The sequence below is a fragment of the Bombina bombina genome, chromosome 2 (genome assembly GCF_027579735.1).
Source record: "Bombina bombina isolate aBomBom1 chromosome 2, aBomBom1.pri, whole genome shotgun sequence".
Classification (NCBI taxonomy): domain Eukaryota; kingdom Metazoa; phylum Chordata; class Amphibia; order Anura; family Bombinatoridae; genus Bombina; species Bombina bombina.
The window spans coordinates 621,554,119-621,577,348 of record NC_069500.1 but is presented as its reverse complement, the minus strand read 5'-3'; the positions used below and the strand labels follow the sequence as shown (position 1 = coordinate 621,577,348).

Genomic DNA, 23,230 nt, shown 5'->3' with positions numbered 1-23,230 from the left:
TACTGTATCCTTAGGGCCAGATTTAACAAAGTCCGACGGATAGGGGCATCTTTGCCTTTGTCTGCCTGGCATCACGTCCCCGCATTTATCATTGCACACTATGGCTAGTGTGCAATGCCGACCCCTGCTCATGCCCAGCCAATCACTCGCGAGCAGGGGCTGTCAATTTTCACGATCAGAAAAGTGTGTGGTGGGGGGGGGTTTGAGATACGCCACATAACAAGTGGCAAAGTGGGTTAAGAAGCAGTGGTCTGATGACCACTGCTTCTTACTTCTCAGCTGCAAGTTCACTCATGCAAGCCTGCAGCCAGAACCTTTGATAAATCTAGGCCTTAGTTGAAAGAGCAGCAATGCACTACTGGGAGCAAATGGAGCACACCGGGTGAGCCAATGACGAGAAGTATTTACGTTCAGCCACCAATCACCAGCTTGCTCCCAGTAGTGCATCGCTGCTCCTGAGTCTACCTATGTATGCTCTTCAATAAAGGATACCAAAACAATGATGCTAATTTGATAATAGAAGTAAATTAGAAAGTTTCTAAAATTGCAGGCTCTATCTAAATAATAAACATTTAATATTGATTTTACTATCCATTTAAAGGGACAGTCTAGTCAAAATTAAACTTTCACGATTTAGATGGGGCATGTCATTTTAAACAACTTTAAATTTACTTCTATCATCCACTTTGCTTTGTTTTCTTGGTATTCTTAGTTAAAAGCTAAACCTTGGTAGGTTCATATGCTAATGTCTAAGCCCTTGAAGGCCACCTTTTATCTGAATGCATTTGACAGTTTTTCACAGATAGAGGGTGTTGGTTCATGCGTGCCATATCGATAACATTGTGCCAACGCCCGTGGAGTTACTTATGAGAGGGCACTGATTGGCTACAATGCAAGTCTGTCAAAAGAACTAAAATAAGGGAGCAGTCTGCAGAGGCTTAGATACAAGGTAATCAAAGAGGTAAAAAGTATATTAATATAACCATGTTGGTTATGCAAAACTGGAGAATGGGTAATACAGGGATTATCTATCTTTTTTAAACAATAAATATTCTGGAGTAGACTGTCCCTTTATGTCCTTTAAAAACTTAATGAACGTTGCTCTAAAATCAAATTTTATTTTTAATGCCTTATTAATAACTATGTAAATGTACTGCTATTCTCTTATTGTACAAAGCCTACAATATATGTGCAAAAGCACATGAGACATTACACTCACGTTTTCTTGACCATAGATTTTTTTGTTCTAGTCCTGGGAATAATTATCATCTCCCTTTTATTTCATTCTCAACTATATATGAATCCAGTATTTAAAGGGATATACAAGTGAATAAAGAAAATGCTCTGTTTGCAGGGAGGGACATGAATGGTGCTGTCCAGAGGTACAGTACTTGTGCCTCCTTGTAGACCTTGCAGCATGTGTAACTCATAACTGTCCAGGAAAACACGGCCAAGGTGACAACTAAGTTAAAGTCAGAAAGGCAAAAAGAGAGGGAACGATGGCACTACAGAAGGTGTGTCCCTAAATGATTAGGTATGGGGGGGACTCAGGTGCTGTGCAAAAAAGAACAACTAGAGAGAATTTCAAATGAAAACATTTGAAAGAGTATGCACATACGTAGCACTCAACACCAATGAGGATAGGAGCCTAAACGTTCAGGGATAACCCAAAGGGAATCATCCAGTGGAAGGGGAAAGCAATAAAACTTAACTTTTAATGTTAAAATATTAAAAATGAAATGAAAATTAAAACCACAGTGTGATAGAGTGAATCATCTATCAGGATAAATACAGAGAGTGAAATATTTAGCAGACCCAAACTGGTAAAGATGGGATGGACTGAACCATATGTGCCAGTGAAAATAGAAACACTAACAAAATGATGTCATTAATCTCAATTCCAATGGGTAGGTAAAGGATAATGCAATGAATTATATATGTTAGGGAAATCCCCAATTGTCCAAGATAATACTTATAATTTCTTTTTAGTTCTATTGTCACCCTTATATTTAAATAATGATAAATACAATTATTGGAAAAGAGAATAGAGATAAGTTAAATGTAGTTGAGTGTCACCATTAATGACCCACTATGGGCATTGATGGTGACACTCAACTACATTTAACGTATCTCTATTCTCTTTTCCAATAATTGTATTTATCATTATTTAAATATAAGAGTGACAATAGTACTAAAAATACATTATAAGTATTATCTTGGACAATTGGGGATTTCCCTAACATATATAGTTCATTGCATTATCCTTTACCTACCCGTTGGAATTGAGATTAATGACATCATTTTGTTAGTGTTTTTATTTTCTCTGGCACATTTGGTTCAGTCCATCCCATCTTTACCAGTTTGGGTCTGCTAAATATTTCACTCTCTGTATTTATCCTGATAGATGATTCACTCTATCACACTGTGGTTTTAATTTTCATTTCATTTTTAATATTTTAACATTAAAAGTTAAGTTTTATCCCTTTCCCCTTCCACTGGATGATTCCCTTTGGGTTATCCCTGAACCTTTAGGCTCCTATCCTCATTGGTGTTGAGTGCTACGTATGTGCATACTCTTTCAAATGTTTTCATTTGAAATTCTCTTAAGTTAAAGTCAGATCCACAGCCGCAGTGCACTACTGGGAGATAGCTGAAGTCATCTGGTGAGCCAATAACAGGAGGCAAATGTGTGTAGCCACCAATCACCAGCTAGCTGCCAGTAGTGCATTGCTGCTGTGGATATGTATATAACATTGTTTTCATCAAAGTATACCAAGAGAACAAAGTAAATCTAAAACTAGAATTGAATTTAAAAATGTCTTAAAATTACATGCTAGTTGAATGATGATAGTTTATTTTTGACTTTCGTATCCCGGCACATTAGTTCTAATTTTAAAGGGTCATAATAGTCAAAAAATGAAATACTCTAATTTTTTAGCGCATGTAATTTTAAGACTATCGACCTAACACTTCTGTGTGTTTAACTCCTGCAAAGGGAGCACTGCTGAGCCGGAGTGGAAACTACCAAGGATCCAATCAGCAGTCATGTGACTAGCGTTGTTGATTTGATCAGCGGCGCTTCTAATGCTGCACTTCTACTGAGTGTGTTTAACTCCATTGTGGGGGTTAAACGCACAGTAGTTTTGGGTCGATTGTCTTAACATTACATGCATGAGTATGTCATTTTTTGACTATTATGGATCTTTAAATTAAAATGCTTGGTCTAATTAATATTTTATAAAGCAAATTCCATCTCCCTAGATTTGCCCTGCCATGTGTTTATATGTTAGTTGCTAATCCAAATTTTTAAATATTATGCAGACTTTCTCCATTAGTCCAAATGCTGTAGAGCACAAATAGCTTTTTTTAAATAAATGTCTAATTATATTTTTGTGATCTTTATAGCATATGTGTTAATTTTTTTAAAATGATTGTTCATTTAACAAAGCATACAATCAATTACAAATGTACAACAAATTTACACTAATAAAAATACCAAAAGAAAGAAATAGGAATACCTAGCAATTTCCAAGCATACTGTACTATGTGGTAATTTTTAATATTAATTAGGGAACAGTAATTTAATGTTTTCTTAAAATGTATTCTATCTTAAAGAGACATTCAATTGTAGCATGACATTTTTCGACTTTGTTAGAGTATATTAACCCCTTTGTTACTGGGAGTTTTAGAGAAAAAATTGCCCAAAATACCTGAGAAGTTTTAGCATTTTTGCTGTCAGAAACAGAAATAGAGCCTTTTTTATTTACCTATCAAAACTATATTCATGTTTTTTATGAGAGAATCCAAGGTATTTAGGCCCATTTTGTTATATTTGATGCTACAGTTTTGCCACCAAATGTGATCATATTAAAAAAAATCATTAACGTTTTCACAAACTTTGGGTTTCTCACTAAAAATTATTTACATACCGCTTATGCAGTCATAACACAAATGGTTGTAAAAGCTCCTCTGGGATCCCCTTTGTTCAGAAATAGCAGACATGCATGGCAGACATGCATGGTTTTGCCATTGTTTTTGTGGCCACTAATTGCAGCTGCACACCATCTGATCCCTCCTAAACAGCTGTCTTCCCTCCGCCCTCCTGACTACTGGTCACCACCAGGGCTTTATTTGTGGGAGTACTCATTGGTATTGAGTACTACCACCTCTGCCATCTCATAGCAGGTAATTGTAATCATCATGTAAATACCTTTCACAAGAGGGTGCTGCAAATTATATCAAGCATTATAAATATCTTTGGCTCTTTGCTTTTCTCAAAGTTACTGAGCACAATATATAAATCAAGAATCAATGAATACCGGCATTTTCTTTCTTTTTTTGAGTAATGGCACCGGTCACCACCATCTTAGGTACAGACAGTCTGTCAGTATGCAGTTTTAGGGCATTTTAAGACCGTAGTCATCTTAAGGTCTTACTTTAGATTAACCCCTTAGTGACCAGAGCACTTTTCCATTTTCTGTCCGTTTGGGACCAAGGCTATTTTTACATTTCTGCAGTGTTTGTGTTTAGCTGAAATTTTCCTCTTACTCATTTACTGTACCCACACATATTATATACCGTTTTTCTCGCCATTAAATGGACTTTCTAAAAATACCATTATTTTCATCATATCTTATCATTTACTATAAAAAAAATTATAAAATATGAGGAAAAATGGAAAAAAACACACTTTTTCTAACTTTGAACCCCAAAATCTGTTACATATCTACAACCACCAAAAAACACCCATGCTAAATAGTTTCTAAATTTTGTCCTGAGTTTAGAAATACCCAATGTTTACATCTTCTTTGCTTTTTTTGTAACTTATAGGGCCATAAATACAAGTAGCACTTTGCTATTTTCAAAACATATTTTTTTCAAAATTAGCGCTAGTTACATTGGGACACTGATATCTTTCAGGAATCCCTGAATATCCATTGACATATATATATTTTTTTTTAGAAGACATCCCAAAGTATTGATCTAGGCCCATTTTGGTATATTTCATGCCACCATTTCACCGCCAAATGCGATCAAATACAAAAAATTGTTCACTTTTTCACAAATTTTTTCACAAACTTTCAGTTTCTCACTGAAATTATTTACAAACTGCTTGTGCAATTATGGCATAAATGGTTGTAAATTCTTCTCTGGGATCCCCTTTGTTCAGAAATAGCAGACATATATGGCTTTGGCATTGCTTTTTGGTAATTAGAAGGCCGCTAAATGCCACTGCGCACCACACGTGTATTATGCCCAGCAGTGAAGGGGTTAATTAGGGAGCATGTAAGGAGCTTTTTGGGGTATTTTTAGCTTTAGTGTAGTGTAGTAGACAACCCCAAGTATTGATCTAGGCCCATTTTGGTATATTTCATGCCACCATTTCACCGCCAAATGCGATCAAATTAAAAAAAACATTACATTTTTCACAATTTTAGGTTTGTCACTGAAATCATTTACAAACAGCTTGTGCAATTATGGCACAAATGGTTGTAAATGCTTCTCTGGGATCCCCTTTGTTCAGAAATAGCAGACATATATGACTTTGGCGTTGCTTTTTGGTAATTAGAATGCTGCTAAATGGCGCTGCGCATCACACGTGTATTATGGCTAGCAGTGAAGGGGTTAATTAGGTAGCTTGTAGGGAGCTTGCAGGGTTAATTTTAGCTTTAGTGTAGAGATCAGCCTCCCACCTGAAACATCAGACCCCCTGATCCCTCCCAAACATCTCTCTTCCCTCCCCTACCCCACAAATGTCCCCGCCATCTTAAGTACTGGCAGAAACTCTGCCAGTACTAAAATAAAAGGAAAATTTGTGCATTTTTGTGCATTTTGTTTTAGCATATTTACATATGCTTCTGTGTAGGATCCCCCTTAGCCCCCAACCTCACTGATCCCCCACCCAACAGCTCTCTAACCCTCCCCCTCTGACTTAATGTGCGCCATCTTGGGTACTGGCAGCTGTCTGCCAGTACCCATTTTAGTGAAAATATGTGTTTTTATTAAAAAAAAATCCTTTTTCTGTAGTGTAGCTTCCCCCCCCCCCCAATACCAACCCCCCACCCCTTCCAGATCGCTTAAATGCTTTTTTTTTAAATGTTTATTTCATTTTTTAATACCCTTTACTCTTTACTTTTTTTCTGTAGTGTAGCGGTTCCCACCCGCTCCCGCCCCGTGCACGCGCCCGCCCGCCACCCACCGTGCACGCGCGCGCGCCCGTGCGCGCCCCCGAAGGCTCCGCCCCCGATCCCGCCCCCCTCCACCTTCCAGATCACACCGATGGCCGCCCACCCGCCTCCCAAGTCGGCTCCCACCCACCAACGATACCGGCCATCGATGTCCGGTGCAGAGAGGGCCACAGAGTGGCTCTCTCTGCATCGGATGGCCAGAAAGTGTTATTGCAGGATGCCTCGATGTCGAGGCATCACTGCAATAACCGGAAAGCAGCTGGAAGCGAGCAGGATCGCTTCCAGCTGCTTTCCAGACTGAGGACGTGCAGGGTACGTCCTCAGGCGTTAACTGCCTTTTTTTAGAGGACGTACCCTGCACGTCCTCGGTCATTAAGGGGTTAAATGGACAGTCAAGTCCAAAAAAAAACTTTCATGATTTAAATAGGGCATGTAATTTTAAACAACTTTCCAATTTACTTTCATCACCAATTTTGCTTTGTTCTCTTGGTATTCTTAGTTGAAAGATAAACCTAGGAGGTTCATATGCTAGAGGGCATTAGTTCATGTGTTTAATATAGATAAAATTGAGCTCATGCACGTGAATTGACCTAAGAGTAAGCACTGATTGGCTAAAATGCAAGTCTGTCAAAAGAACTGAAATAAGGTAGCAGTTAGCAGAGGCTTAGATACAAGGTAATTACAGAGGTAAAACGTGTATTAATATAACGGTGTTGGTTATGCAAAACTGGGGAATGGGTAATAAAGGGATTATCTTTCTTTTTAAACAACAACAATTCTGGTGTTGACTGTCCCTTTAAGCTGCAAATATCCTCCTGCATCCTTTCTATATTATGCAGCAGCAATAGTAAAACAGTTATTTCAAAGGGACACTCAAGTCAAAATAAACTTTTATGATTCAGAAAGAGCATGCAGTTTTAAGACACTTTCCAATTTACTTCCTTTATCAAATTTTGCACAGTCTTTTTATATTCACAATTTCTGTCGAACAATATCCTACTGAGCATGTGCACAAGCTCACAGGGTATATGTATACTAGTCTGTGATTGGCTGATGTCTGTCCTATGATACAGGGGGGCGGAAAATGGGAGAAAAAAAATACATTTGTCAGAAAAAAATCTCCTGCTTATTTGAAATCCAGACTATTGTTTTCTGGTAACATTGAAATGGCTTCTAAGCTTTGCCCACTGATGACATCAAGATCTGGGCATTAAAGTGAATGTCAATTTTGATGCTAAAGTGCCCGGTTTTTAAAAATTCGATTAAAAACAGGGGCACTTTAATTCATCAAAATTTACATTTCACTCCTGTTGTGAAAAAAAACTTTTAACCTTTTAATCTTGACAGCAGCTCCAGCTTCCTCCGGTCGTTGCAAGCCATTTCTGACGTCAGAAATGATGGATAGGTCATCCTCCAATCACGGCTTCCCCCCTGGGGGAATCAGTGTCTGATTCAACATTGTGATTGGAGGAAGCCAGATTCCTCATTTTAGACCCAGGAAGAGGCTTTGCGATGGGCGGAGGAAGCTGAAGCGGCTGTCAAGATTAAAAGGTAATAATTTTTTTCACAACAGGAGTGAAATGTAAATTTTGATAAATTAAAGTGCTCCTGTTTTTAATCGAATTTTTTAAAACCGGGCACTTTAGCATCAAAATTGACATTCACTTTAAAGGCTTCACTAGTTACAGAAGACTCACTAATTGAATTCAACAAACTATCAATGCTACTCAGCAGAGTGCATAGATGCAGCCCAGCCCATTAATCTTTATTGAAAAATAAATTTATATTTATAAAGCCTAAAACTTGAGTGTTAGTTTAACCAGTCACATGCTAACTGTTGATTATTGTCTAGTGTTAAGTAAGTTTATCTCTTAGGCTGAAAATGCCAAACCATATTGGTTCAGACACTGGTTTCTCTCTAAATTTGACAGTAATCATTACTAATGTTTAACTGTATTTTGTCATATTTAGATAAATACACATGGATATGTGTTAGATTTCCACATAGCACTACACAAATATTAGGAGCCAGAATTAGAAGGTTACTTAAAATTTCATGCTGTATCTGAATCATGAAAGAAAACAAATGGGTTCAGTATCCCTTTAAGGAGCCACAGTTATCTGGTTCCCAGCATTTTCCATGTAAACCGCCTTAGTTTAAAGAAGTTTACTATAAGATCTCATTTGATTTTGGTGGATCACACAAGATCACAGTAAAGCAAAAAAAAAAAAAAAAAGTGTAAACTCAGCACTGATGAAGGTGATTGGCTGCTGTTTTTTTCCCACAAAGCAGATGAAAGTAAAAAAGTAGCTCTGCATCACAGGGCACTTACTCTCCGGTGAGCTGAAGAAGTCTTGAGGTAAAATATCTTTCTTTTTTGCATAGAGATGTTCTGGTGATTTTCCTGTCAGCTGTTTACAGATACGCTGTATCACTTTCAAGGTTTTATGTTCCTTTAAATCAGTGTGTGCTGGAGTACAGAACTGCGTTGTAGTATGCAGTGCACCTCTTTACCCAGAATCTCCCCATCTAACAATGTTATTAATGGTATCATGTCATGTGACCCAGTGATATTGCGCATCTGAACGAGAACTTTAAGCCCTTAAGGACTCTTTCCGGTGGCCAGCAGGAGGGTATAATAGCGTGATCCGGGCTTGAGAGGCGGGACCCACACTATTATAACCAAGAAAACCCTTAATAATCAGTGACATACAGGATATGTTGTGGCCATTAAGGGGTTAATGTTGGCTTTAGCAACATTTACTGCCATTTAATTATTTACTCAACATATTTAAATTAGAGTTCTATGATTAGTTTCTAGATTTTTTACTCAAGTCTACAAGTACAGTAAATTATCTAATTATTAGCTACAAATTGGCTTGTTTTATTGTTTATTCTGTTACTCCTCCTTAAGTTTTATTTCAACCTTATCTCTTTAAGGAACTTAAGGGAAAAAACATCTATTGTTGTCACATCCAATGGTTGCTATGGGCTAGAGGTTGACAAAGGAGCAACATGCACTTCAACTCGAAGAAGATCAACAACAAGAAGCTTGGCCAATGCAAATGGTGGTTCAGTGGAATCTATAATGGTGCAGGTCTTAAGACAAGAAGAGCTCCTAAGAGCAAAGGAAGAAAAAAGGTATAACAAGCTCAGTAACTTTTGCAAACCTGAAACCTGTGCATTATTTAGTCATTGTTTCAGTCATAGTTTAATTTCAAACAAGCATTCACTGTTAAACACTCATTTTCAAATTTCTATAACTTTTAAATAAATGTAAAATTATCACTGCAGTTTAGCTCTTTAGTTGGACAACGGAGTTCCTATAAACCCTTTAATTAGTTCTGTGCTTTTTGATTTATTGAAATTTGCACATTTAAAGGTACCTGGAACACTTTGATATTGTAATATAAAATCTTGAATTATGTGTTGTAAAAAAATTGCAATATAACTGCTCCCTAGAGAGGCCAAGAAATAAATTCTGTAACCTACGTTTCCTTCAAAATGCAGCAAATTGCCTAAATTAGATACAGACTAGTCAGTGACTGCTTATATCTGTGTATATGCGCATTAACTGCTACAATTAAGGGAGATATTTGATTGCAGATATAAACTATGTATATGTAAAAAAATAACTTTAATGTCCCTTTAACATTTTTAATAGAAACATATGAGAGAAAATAATACCAGAATTTAATTTTGTGACCATACACAGATGATATTTTTATTACCCAGCTGAAATATCTTTTACATTGAATTTGTAAGATATGTTGTTCCATATGTTATATTAATTTTGGACTTTATGCTAATCTTACACAGTCTAATTCAATTTCAGAATATTTGAGATGTATAATTTGGGGCTCTAGCCTGGTCCGACCAATTAGACTGAGTGACCTGACTGACCATATAAGATTGAAAAAACACCTGAAAGGGTACACTACTAGAGAGAGATATAAATATTTGAAAAAAGAAGAGGAGATCACAAACAATACATAGGATCTCTTAGAAGAGACAAGACACAAAATCTCTGCTGAAGAGATCGTGTTTATGATGGATCAATAGTGTACTACTTTTTGTGATGTCATTATAAAATGATACATTTCAGAAAAAGCACAGGATATAGAGCACCTCACAGGTTCAAGTTCCCCTCAAAGAGTTTGATTGTAAACACAGTTAAAGGGACATTCCAGCCAAAATTGGAATCCACATGGATACATTTCAGATTTGAATAGAAGCATTTTGTAACATACATGTATTACCAAAATGCTTAGAATGAAAGCTATACCTGTTTAAAATGTGTATCTAAGTATGCAGCGTGCACCAGCATTATATAGCACTTGCTCAGAGAGCCTAAGGTGCTTGTACCATCTGGTAATGACTCAATTTGTTAATTGCTGACATGATACAAGCCCCACTGTTGCACTAAGCAGTTGCAGTATTTAAAAGGAGAGGAAAGAAAAACGCTGGGTCCCATAGTATGTCCATAAGTTTATTGGATACAGGCTTTCATATACAATGAGGTGAGCCCCTTATCTAACCAAACTTTGTTTTTTTAGTAAAAAATATGTATATACAATTATTAAGAGAACTAATGAAATCTTTCCAGACTTCTTTCAATGACTATAATTAATTACTCAGTGAACCCATTATTTACTACGGGTATTAGAATTTAATTTACGTTAAAAAGTAAGTTACATTGCCTTATTTTAACTTATCTCACCCTAAATCAAATTTTCCCAATTGGCCTTTTGACTGTCTTTGATCAGGTCATTACCTAATTTATTGCATTCAGCTGAATGCTCTGGCCTATACATTTAACACTGCTATGGGGAAAGCAATGCAGGGGTTTAGCAATGTAGGTTAGATATCAATATTGTAAGATCATCTGTTCACATCTCTTAAGTGAACATTTTATAAGTGAGAAACAATGAATTATACAAGAATTAAACAAGGATTGGACAAGGGATAAGGCAAGTTCTGTTTTAATACACTGTCTGACTATTTTGAAAAATGCTAAATATCTTCATATTCCCTTTTGCCACCTTTTGTCTGTTTAACAAACTACTTTACTCAGTTACTCCTTACCCCTCACCACCTGCACTGCTCATTAGCCCATCTCTCTTATCCTCACCTTACTTCTGTATTCATGAACTTCACACATTCCTAAAGACTCTCTCTCCCACTTGCAACTCATCAAAAAAACAGTCTCACTACTGCAAATCCGCATTCTCATCTCATGTCACTCTCCCTCTTGCTCATACTAGCTGCTGGTGACATCTCCCCTAATCCTGGTCCCTCACATTTTTCTTGCCCTGCACACCCATGTGTACCCTTCAATAGACTTCAAAAACAAAACTCTGGTAACCCTAATCTCATTCCTCTTGCATCTAAAGCCACCACCCCCTTCACTTGCGCACTTTGGAACTCTCGCTCTGTTTGCAACAAGCTCACTTCTATCCATGACCTCTTTATCTCCCACTCTCTCAATCTTCTGGCTCTCACAGAAACCTGGCTCTCTCCTTCAGACACTGCTTCCTCTGCTGCACTGTCACATGGGGGTCTCCACTTCAGCCACACTCCTAGGTCTGACAATAGACAAGGAGGTGGTGTTGGTATTTTACTTTCCTCTCGTTGCACCTTTCAACAAATACATCCCTTCTCTTCCCTCACATTTTCTTCATTCGAAACACACATGATTCACTTATTCTCTCTCCTCTCTATACGCGTTGCAGTCATATAACGCCCCCCTGACTCCGCAACTCTATTTCTAGATCAGGTAAGCCTGGCTACCTTACTTTATTTCCTCAGACACCCCTGCCCTCATTCTCGGTGACTTCAACCTCCCTGTTGATAATCCCACTGCCTCCTCTGCAAAACAACTTCTGCAACTCACTTCCTCTTTCGGCCTGTCACAATGGACTGACTCTCCCACTCACAAAGATGGTCACTCCTTTGATCTGATTTTCAGTTATCGATGCACTATCTCAAACTTCACAAACTCACCTTTTCCTCTTTCTGACCACCACCTCCTCACTTGTACCATCACCTCCCTCCCTACAACTCTCCCTCCTTCTACCCCCCACACTAAACTTCACAGAAGAATCAAGTCATTAGATCAGCTACAGCTTGCTAGCTCTCTCGAACCTCTTCTCTCTTCCATCCCCTCCTTTTCCTGTCCTGATGAATTAATCTTCCTCTATAACTCCACCCTTACATCGGTCCTTGATAACCTGGCCCCACCTACCATGGCTCGGAAAACATACACTCATCCTCAGCCCTGGCATACTCCTCTGACACGGTACCTAGGCAGATGTTCCCGTACTGCTGAGCGACACTGGCGGAAATCTCGGAGTTCTGCTGACTTTCTTCACTATAAGTTCATCTTGAACTCTTACTATTCTGCCCTTAATCTATATAAGCAACACTACTTCTCTACTCTTATCTCTACTCTTTCTTCAAACCCAAAACGTCTGTTTTCCACTTTTAATACTCTTCTCTGCCCACCCCCACCTCCAACCACTACTTTTCTCTCAGCCCAAGATTTTGCCAGCTACTTCAACAACAAAATCGACTCCATCAGAACTGAAATCAGCTCTCAACATACTACCGGTTTCCCACCCCCTCAAAAGCTCACAATCATCCAAAACCCACACAGCCATAAATTTAGCTCTTTTGCCCCGTTACAGAGAATTAAGTTTCTGCCCTTATACTATCCTCTCACCTCACTCTCTGTCCCCTAGACCCCATCCCCTCACAACTACTCCCCTCCCTCTCTTCTACCCTTACCCCTATACTCACACACATTTTCAACCTCTCCCTCAGCACTGGTATAGTTCCCACATCTCTTAAACTTGCATTAGTCACACCTATCCTCAAAAAACCTTCTCTCGATCCAACCTCCCCATCCAACTACCGCCCTATTTCCCTATTACCCCTTGCCTCAAAGCTTCTTGAAAAGCTAGTATATGCTCGTCTATCCCATTTCCTTACATTAAACTGCCTGCTTGACCCACTGCAATCTGGATTTCGCCCCCTTCACTCAACAGAGACAGCAATTGTTAAGGTTACCAACGACCTACTTACAGCAAAATCAAAATGCCACTTCTCTCTACTTATCCTCCTTGATCTGTCTGCAGCTCTCTCTTGGTTCTCTTCCTATATGTCTAACCATACCTTTAGTGTAGCCTTCTCTGGGGTATCCTCTGCCCCGTTACCTCTTTCTGTTGGGGTACCGCAAGGCTCTGTCCTCGGTCCCCTTCTCTTCTCAATCTACACGTCCTCACTAGGTTCCTTAATAAAGTCCCACGGGTTTCATTATCATTTGTATGCCAACGATACCCAAATCTACCTCTCTGTCACTGTCTCTCTCAAATCTCATCTTGGATGTCCTCTCACTACCTCAAGCTAAATCTCTCCAAAACTGAGCTCCTTATTTTCCCCCCTTCTTCAAAAGTCACCACCCCCCATGTCTCTATAACTGTTGACTACTCCATCATTACCCCAACCTCACATGCCCGATGTCTTGGGGTCACACTTGACTCAGATCTTTCTTTCACGCCTCGCATTCAGTCCTTGTCCAAAGCCTGCCGCTTCCACCTTAAAAACTTCGCTAAAATTAGACATTTCCTTTTACAAGACACAACAAAGATTTTAATACACTCTCTCATCCTTTCCCGTCTAGACTACTGCAACTCTATCCTCTCTGGTCTCCCTAGCTGCCCCCTAGCTCCTTTACAATCCATAATGAATGCCTCTGCCAGCTCATCTTCCTTGCACGTCGCTCTTCATCTGCCGCACCTCTCTGCCAATCCCTTCACTGGCTTCCTCTTGCCTCCAGAATTAAACCCAAAATTCTCACTCAGACACACAAAGCCCTCAATTGCATTGCTCCCCCTTACATCTCAGACTTTGTCTCCAGATACTCTCCCTCCAGTCCCCTTTCGCTCCGCTAATGATCTCCTACTCTCCTCTCTTGTTACCTCCTCACATTCCCGTCTACAAGATTTCTCATGATTGGCTCCCATATTATGGAACTCTCTGCCTCGCTCCACAAGAATCTCCGCTAGTTTTAAAAGCTTCAAGTGCTCCCTGAATACTCTACTATTCAGGGATGCTTACAACCTACACTAACCTTCCTATTTCCACTGCTATCCCCTAAAACCCCATAGCATGTAAGCCTATGAGCCCAGCTGTTTGTAGTTCACCTTCATAAGAGCCGACTACAACAGTGCAACTCTCGGCAGGACTCTTCACCCATTTTATCCCTGTAATCGTTTTTATATACCACCCATGTTCATAGCGCTGCAGAACCTGTTGGCGCTCTACAAATACCTGATAATAATAAAAAAAAATAATCTTCATTACAACTGATGAATTAAACTCCATCTAAAATATCACTAACATTCCAGATCTGTTTAGACAAAGGGGTAAGTTTGCTACCACTCTAAGAGACTTAAAGGGACAGTATACTGTAAAATAGTTTTTCCTTAATGTATTTTCAATGACCTGTTATACCAGCTGCAAAATATAAAATATATGAGAAATTGCATTTTCAGGTTTATTTGTGTATATGAATTAGCTGGTTTTGTGCTTTTAAACCACAGCCTATTGAAATGGGTTGAGCTTGCAGGTAATATCAGATCTCATTATGTTATCACTTTGTGTACACACACTTGCTTCCTTATCTTATATCTGTAAACCAAAGCTCAATACTTCAAGAGAATAATGAAAAATTAACATTTTACTACTCAACTATCCTGCACCCCACTGGGAGTGTACTTTCTTCTGGTGATTGTGTTTATATAGGCTATTCAATAGCCTAGACTTCAATATAGAAACTTTTAGTGTAGGTGGGGATACCACAGTCTAAATCAGCTATTTCAAATGCCGAAATAATGGTAAACAAGATACTTGTAAACAATTTAATACATTCCAGCAGGTAAAATTGATAATTGGTAACAGTTTAAAGGGGAGAATTTTTTGGGGGTAAGCTGTCCTTTTAAAAAATAAGAAATCCATATGCTGTCAACAGAGAAGATAAATGGGTTGATGACATTTCATAGAAATCTTCAAATGAACAAAGAAAATTTTATATTAGAAGTAAATTAGAAAGTTGTTTTTGAATCATGAAAGAAACATTTTGGGTTTAATGTCCCTTTAAGCAATATGGGTGCTGAAAGATCATAGAATCTTTCAAATGCATCAAGATATTAAACAAATGTGTGATTAAATGTGGTCAACAAACTTTAAAAATATAGAATAACTCAAAAGAAATTTAATTTTTTAGGCTCAGAGAGCAAGAAAAGAAGGAAGCAGAAGGAGCAAGTCAAAAAGAAGTAGAAGATTGGGACAAAAACCTCCTTGCACTTGCAGAGCCAACTTCCATGGAGACCATGTGGGAAATACCTGCAATTGGTCATTTTCTTTGCTTAGCACAACAAATTCTAAATCTTCCTGAAATTGTGTTTTATGAGTTGGAGCGATGTTTATTGATGCCTCAATGCAATACATTTCTGTCAAAAATAATGACTTCTTTATTAAGCCCTCCACATCGCAGACCGACCTTGCATCGTAGACCTAACCTACCATATAGGGCATGGGAAGCAGCTCTTAGACAAAAGGTACAGCAGTGGTATACTGTTGTAGGTCAGGCTGAGAACCCTGATCGTTGTGCAGAAAAGCTTGGGCTGTGCTCTCAGTTTTTTAGGGTTCTTGGTGAAGTAAACCCACTTGAACATGCAGCATTTCACGAACACCCTTTCTATAAAAGGGTTTGGTTGCTAAAAGGTCTTTGTGATTTTGTTTATGAAACGCAAAGTGAAGTTCAAGATGCTGTACTTGGGCAGCCTATACACGAATGCAGAGAGGTCATATTAGGTTATGATGCCCAGGAAAATTCCTATATCCACTTTCCCCAATTCTGTGGAGCAGATGTGCGAGTGTACAAACAAAGGCCATTAAAAGCTCCTGATTTTCCAATCCCATCCATTCAAATAAAAAGAGCACCCCGGATAAAACTAGAAAAAACTAAATGTAAGTACTCTAACAAAATTAATGGTGAGATATCTGCTGAGGAAAAAGTGGCATCTCCTAGCCCAGGGACTGGTCTGGAAAAATACTTTAAATATGAAGACTCTTCTACAGAACATCACTTTAGCAGTAATAGCGAAGAACAGGACACAAAGTCAGACTGTGAAATCTTTAGACCCTGTGATACAATGAAAACCAACTCCTGTAAGGAGAATGTGGAAAAGCCTGTAAGCCCAGGGGAGATTATTGGCTATGGGGAACCTCTAAGTCCAGGGGAAATAAGAATCCTTGAAAATGTGAATAAGTATGGAGAAGCAAATATAGTCAAATTGGATCCCAAATTGTTGAAAGAAAATACACTAAAAACATGCCAGATACATTTAAACGGGAACCACGCTGATTCTACTGATTCTATTTTTCATCGATTTGCAAGGGACCTTATTTTAGATCATGGTTTACTGAACCACAAGGAATCAAAGGCCAGTAAAATCCGTGCGAAAAAGAAAAAGAAGAAAAAAAAGAAACTAAAAGACATGTTAATTGACAATATGCAGGATAAATGTGAAAGTGTACGCACACACTCGTTCAGATCTTACAAGACGGAAATCCAAAATAAACTCTTTTTAACAAAGAAGAAAGCAAAGCACAAGAAGCACAAATCTGGTGAGTAAATCTTCACAACAAATACTATAAAACTCTGTTAAAATAGTCGGTGGTTGTTTTGGAATGATTTCTCTTTGTATTTAAAGGGACATTTAACTGCTGGACACTGCAACAATACCACAGTAACTTCTGAACATGCAGTTGTTTTTCCTCCTAGCAGCTCTTTTCCAAGTCTCTCTCTTATTTTATCCTGTTACTGGTGCTAGTTGGTGAAGCTACACATCTTCATACTGGCTACCTTCATCTTGGAGCTTAGCTGTTGCTGCACTATTTGGTAGAAGCTTGGCACATTCACAGATCAACAAATGAACAATGTCCTCCAGCTTCCAAAGTGCTTTAAAAGATGCTGTGTGCATTGGACCCATGTTTGCTGAATAAAGGTCTATTTTAAAGAATTATAGAAGCTGGATGACATTTTTGATTTGTTGAATCTGGGGTTTGGTAAACCACCTCCTTATGCTTGGAGAAGTGCTGTGTCCATACCTGCATTTGTCATGCTGCTGACATTTTCACAGCTGTACTGTGTGCTTCAGGTTAGCATGGTACATAATTGGAGCTTTACGGTTTTTTCTAACTTATTCATATGGCCATTTTTCTATATGTTATTTAACTTTTAAACTGCACAAAAAATGCAAAAGGGAAACCTCCTGCTCCAGATCATATACCCTTTTTTTTCAATTTGTTTTAAATACTGTATATAATATATACATACATACTGTACATACACACTTTACAAAATGGCTAATTTAACCTGCAATGCAAGTAATATGGGGTAAGGCATACAAAATAAAGGGAATTTTTAGTTCAGGACATCAGCATCAACAGTTTATGACATAGCACTCAAAAAAAACAAAAAACGTATGCATTTGAAATGTCAGCATAAACTCATTTGGAAACTAATTATTTAACTATTTTTTTCACTGGTCCTGAGCAGAAACTGCTGCTGACCCATTCAGTAGCGCTAATTACACAACTGGACTATGTGTGCTCTGCAGCTCCTGACTGGTACTTAAACTATGCGTTTAACCTCATTGTGGTGGGTAAACAAGTAGAGTTGGAGCATCACTAGTGTTAAAATTACATGCTCTAATGAATTAGAGCATATAAATGTTTTCATTATAATGGCCCTTTTAATTTAAATTGCTACTAATAACAACATTATTACTTGTGCATTTCCTACTAATGTTTACTGGTTGATAAGGAATGTGTGCCTCGCCTAACAACAAATTACAAATAACTGTAGCACTAAAAAAGCAGTTTAAGGTATTTTTGCACACAACATTGTTTTTTTCTTACTTAAAAATCTTTTCTACACTGGTTTGACTTTTTTGGTTACGTATTGTGTTCTTTTTATGAGATGCCTGAAAACTACAAATGTCTGTACAGCTGTTTATGCAACATTACAGACTTTTATGTGATTTCACACTTTGACTTTCTTGTTTCTGATTCTATCTACATGCAATGCGGGAGGGTCTTTATCATATAAATGAATGAATTGGAGGAGGGTCTAAATAAAAATGACAAATTGGTGCTATCATGTGACACACACATGGTATAACTATCCTGTCGGGACAGGGCGTACCCTATACTAGGATTGTCTGTCATTAGGGTGTTGGCTTAAATTATATAGTTGATTGGTGATTGCTCTCAAAACATACTCCACAGACATGGGTGCAACTCACTCAGCATTTGTGAAACGTACATCAGGCGTTTCAGTGCGGCTCGGTTATGTATAAGTGAATGCGTTACAGGTTCTAATGCTCTGAGTTTATTAAGGATGAATTGCTTCAATTGATTTTACTTGTTACATATGTGTTTTTCTAGAAGGCTAAGTACGGGGACACCCAATCTTCTTAAAGGGTACCTATTATATGAGGAAAATATAGTTTTAAATAAATTATCCATTTTTAAGTGTTCATTTTTATTTAACTATATCTTATAAAACTTTTATTCCCCCCTCTTTTTTTATTAAATGTTGTGTTAGTGTTTATTCATATGGGCAGCTCCATTTTGTGAGACATAAAAGTAAAATTTGCTGAGCAGGCACAGCCAGGTACCTGCCTTCTGCCTCATTTACATAAATAACTACTGTATAGCTTGTAGAGCAAGACAAGTGCATACAGAGGTGCTGCTTACACACAATCTACAATATCTGCAAAATAACTTCTAAAGGCATTTATTTTAATATATTACATTCCACAAGAATCATAGGATTGATCTTTCTACTGTCCCCTCATCCCTATTAGAGCATAGTACTCTGAAAATGATAAAAAAAAACCTTCTGAACCTTTTCTGCTGCTAGATTTCCCCTCTATATATAAAGCCCCATCAAATGTTTTCTTTGTAGTATTGCTGCCTTGGGAGTCAGGAACAAGCAATAGTTAACAGTATAACTTTCCTATTCCTGCACTCTGCTCCCTAGCACATGTGACACCATAAACTCCTCCCCCTTCTCAGCAGTTTAAACTCCCTGCTGCTGTGGAGAAAGCAATATTAGAAATGGTGGCAGAGCAGCTTGGGTTAAACTGGGAGCATTTAATTTGTGTGTGATTGTCATTTTTTTAGTGTGTGTCTGTAGGGCAACGTATGTCAGCATGAATGCAAATAAGAGTATTTTATTTTGTCAGTATGGCACTGTGTAGGCTGTTAGGACAATGTGAGAGCATGAAAACGTTTTAGAAAACCCTGTGAATATGCTTGGGAATACATGCCCTGTGAGAGAGACCTACAACCTATTTGTTTTTTTTCCTAATATCTGTATTAAAGTATTTTTGTCTCTAGCTGTGTCCTCACTAAATAAAATTCTCCAATGAAATAGAGCATCTTTCTACTCCAAAAATTACTTTTAACATGTGCACAAAGTGGGTGTGCAAATTGTTTATTCAGAGTGGGATAATGGAAGAAAATTAACCAGCATAAGTTAATTTTATATTACGATATTTATGGTAATGAAAGTACAAGCATAAATAAAGTTAGTTGTGCATAAAGTATTATGCTGCAAAATAGACTGACAAAATGGATGCCCCCTTATAAGCAATTTTTTTTTACAATATATTAATTAAAATACCAGCTCTTGGTAATGTTTTAATTATAACATATAACAAGAATAAAATACATACTATTAGATACATACTTATTATTTATTTATGACAGGGTTCCTTTAAATAATTGGTACAGCTGTACAGTGAGAGATAGAGCCCATTCCCATTTGGCCCTTTGAGGGGTTATATTTATCATATAGTGTGAATTTAGGGATCTGGTGGATGCTTTCTCTTTCCCTTTTTTCTCTAGTTGATATTTCCATCTGGCACTGCCCTTTTGCAGTTCTGATTTTTTTTAGGCGGTTTTCTTTTTCTGTGTATTTCACACAAACTTAAAGGGATACTAAACCCAAGTTTTTTCTTTCATGTTTCAGATAAAGCATGCCATTTTAACCCCTTAATGACCAAGGACGTACGCCACACGTCCTCAAAAAAAAGACAGTTAATGACCGAGGACGTGTGGCGTACGTCCTTGGTCTGGAAAGCAGCTGGAAGCGATCCTGCACGCTTCCAGCTGCTTTCCGGTTATTGCAGTGATGCCTCGATATCGAGGCATCCTGCAATAACCCCCCTTGGCCATCCGATGCAGAGAGAGCCACTCTGTGGCCCTCTCTGCACCGGACATCGGTGGCCGGTATCGTTGGTGGGTGGGAGCAAGTCTGGGAGGCGGGTGGTCGGCCATCGATGTGCCGAATGGAGTGGAGGGGGGCGGGATCGGGGGCGGGAGCGTGCACGGGGGGCGGCGGGCGGGCGCGTGCACGGGGCGGGAGCGGGAGGGAACCGCTGCACTTCAGAAAAATAAACTGGGAAAAGTAAAAAAAAAATAAGTTTTTAAAGCTGTAAATAAACAGCTAAGGGACCTGGAAGGGGTGGGGGGTTGATCTTGGGGGGGGGGGGAAGCTACACTACAGAAAAGGTCATTTAAAAAAATAAAAAGGCACATTTTTTTTACTACACTGGGTACTGGCAGACAGCTGCCAGTACCCAAGATGGCGCCCATTAAGGCAGAGGGGGAGGGTTAGAGAGCTGTTTGGTGGGGGATCAGTGAGGCTGGGAGCTAAGGGGGGATCCTACACAGCAGCATATGTAAATATGCTTAAAAAAACACAAAAAAAGATGGCGGGGACAATTGTGGGGTGGGGGAGGGAAGAGAGCTGTTTGGGAGGGATCAGGGGGTCTCATGTTTCAGGTGGGAGGCTGAGCTCTACACTAAAGCTAAAATTAACCCTGCAAGCTCCCTACAAGCTACATAATTAACCCCTTCACTGCTAGCCATAATACACGTGTGAAATGCAGGGGCATTTGGCGGCCTTCTAATTACCAAAAAGCAACGCCAAAGCCATATATGTCTGCTATTTCTGAACAAAGGGGATCCCAGAGAAGCATTTACAACCATTTGTGCCATAATTGCACAAGCCGTTTGTAAATGATTTCAGTGAGAAACCTAAAATTGTGAAAAATTTAACGTTTTTTTTAATTTGATCGCATTTGGCGGTGAAATGGTGGCATGAAATATACCAAAATTGGCCTAGATCAATACTAGGGGTTGTCTACTACACTACACTAAAGCTAAAATTATCCCTAAAGGCTCCCTACATGCTCCATAATTAACCCCTTCACTGCTGGGCATAATACACGTGTAGTGCGCAGTGGCATTTAGCAGCCTTCTAATTACTAAAAAGCAACGCCAAAGCCATATATGTCTGCTATTTCTGAACAAAGGGGATCCCAGAGAAGAATTTACAACCATTTAAGCCATAATTACACAAGCTGTTTGTAAATAATTTCAGTGAGAAACCAAAAGTTTGTGAAAAAATTAGTAAAAAAGTGAACGATTTTTTGTATTTAATCGCATTTGGCGGTGAAATGGTGGCATGAAATATACCAAAATGGGCCTAGATGAATACTTTGGGATGTCTACTAAAAAAAAATATATACATGTCAATGGATATTCAGAGATTCCTGAAAGATATTAGTGTTCTAATGTAACTAGCGCTAATTTTGAAAAATAATGGTTTGGAAATAGCAAAGTGCTAATTGTATTTATGGCCCTATAACTTACAAAAAAAGCAAAGAACATGTAAACATTGGGTATTTCTAAACTCAGGACAAAATTTAAAAACTATTTAGCACGGGTGTTTTTTGGTAGTTGTAGATGTGTAACAGATTTTGGGGGTCATAGTTAGAATAAGTGTGTTTTTTTTCAATTTTTTCCTCATATTTTATATTTTTTTTTATAGTAAATGATAAGATATGATGAAAATAATGGTATCTTTAGAAAGTCCATTTAATGGCGAGAAAATCGGTATATAATATGTGTGGGTACAGTAAATGAGTAAGAGGAAAATTACAGCTAAACACAAACACCGCAGAAATGTAAAAATAGCCTTGGTCCCAAACGGACAGAAAATGGAAAAGTGCTGTGGTCATTAAGGGGTTAAGCAAATTTCTAATTTACTCCTATTATCAATTTTCTTAATTCTCTTGGTATCTTTATTTAAAAAGCAGGAATTAGACTTAGAGCTTAGGAGGTAGCCCATTTTAGATTCAGCACCTGGGTAGCGCTTGCTGATTGGTGGTTAAATTTAGCCACCAATCAGCAAGCGCTATCCAGGGTGCTAAACCAAAAATGGGCTGGCTACTAAGCTTAGATTCCTGCTTTTTAAATAAAGATACCAAGAGAAAGTAGAAAAATTGATAATAGGAGTAAATTAGAAAGTTGCTTAACATTGCATGCTTTATCTAAATCAAGAAAGAAAAAAAATGGCTTGAGTGCTAAGCACTTTCCCACCTGGGTGCTAAGCTGATTTGAGAGTTTTTAAATTTAAAAAAAATTTTAAATATTTTTTTTTAACTTTTTTTCTTTTCTTCCAGATCCCCAAGACTTATACCGTTGGAAAGGTTAGGCGATTACCTTTCCAACGGTGGGTCTGTAGCTGCTTAGATGCCTGAGATACAGGCTTCTAAGCAGCATGCCCCCTTTCCTGTTGTCATTGTCTGTTTTAAATAGAGTTGAGCAGTGACATCACCACGCAAAACGTGAAGCTCCGGCGATGCCTGTCACTATGCAGGCCCGATCGCCGGGGCAGGAGCGGGTGGGAGCCCCCAGATCTCCCTCAAGGTGGGAAAGTGCTAGCGACGGCTCTGAGCCGTCGTTAGCACCTGAGTGGGAAACTCTGCGACGGCTCAGAGCCGTTGTTAGCACTCAAGGGGTTAAAGTGATGGAAAACCTTAACTAATCAAATGCCATATATGTAATCTTTGCCATTAAAAAAGTATATGTGTACATTTTTTTGTTTTTAATCCAT

At 38.4% G+C, this 23,230-nt stretch overlaps 1 protein-coding gene across 1 annotated transcript in view; it reads left to right on the top strand.

Annotated features, from left to right (window-relative positions):
- Nucleotides 1-23,230, top strand: part of KIAA2026 (KIAA2026 ortholog) — a 305,243-nt gene that overhangs the window by 2,532 nt on the left and 279,481 nt on the right. Inside the window, exons 2-3 of the mRNA XM_053702562.1 lie at nt 9,130-9,330; nt 15,476-16,881. Of these exons, the coding sequence (XP_053558537.1) occupies nt 9,130-9,330; nt 15,476-16,881 (1,607 nt within the window). The remainder of the gene's footprint in view (nt 1-9,129; nt 9,331-15,475; nt 16,882-23,230) is intronic.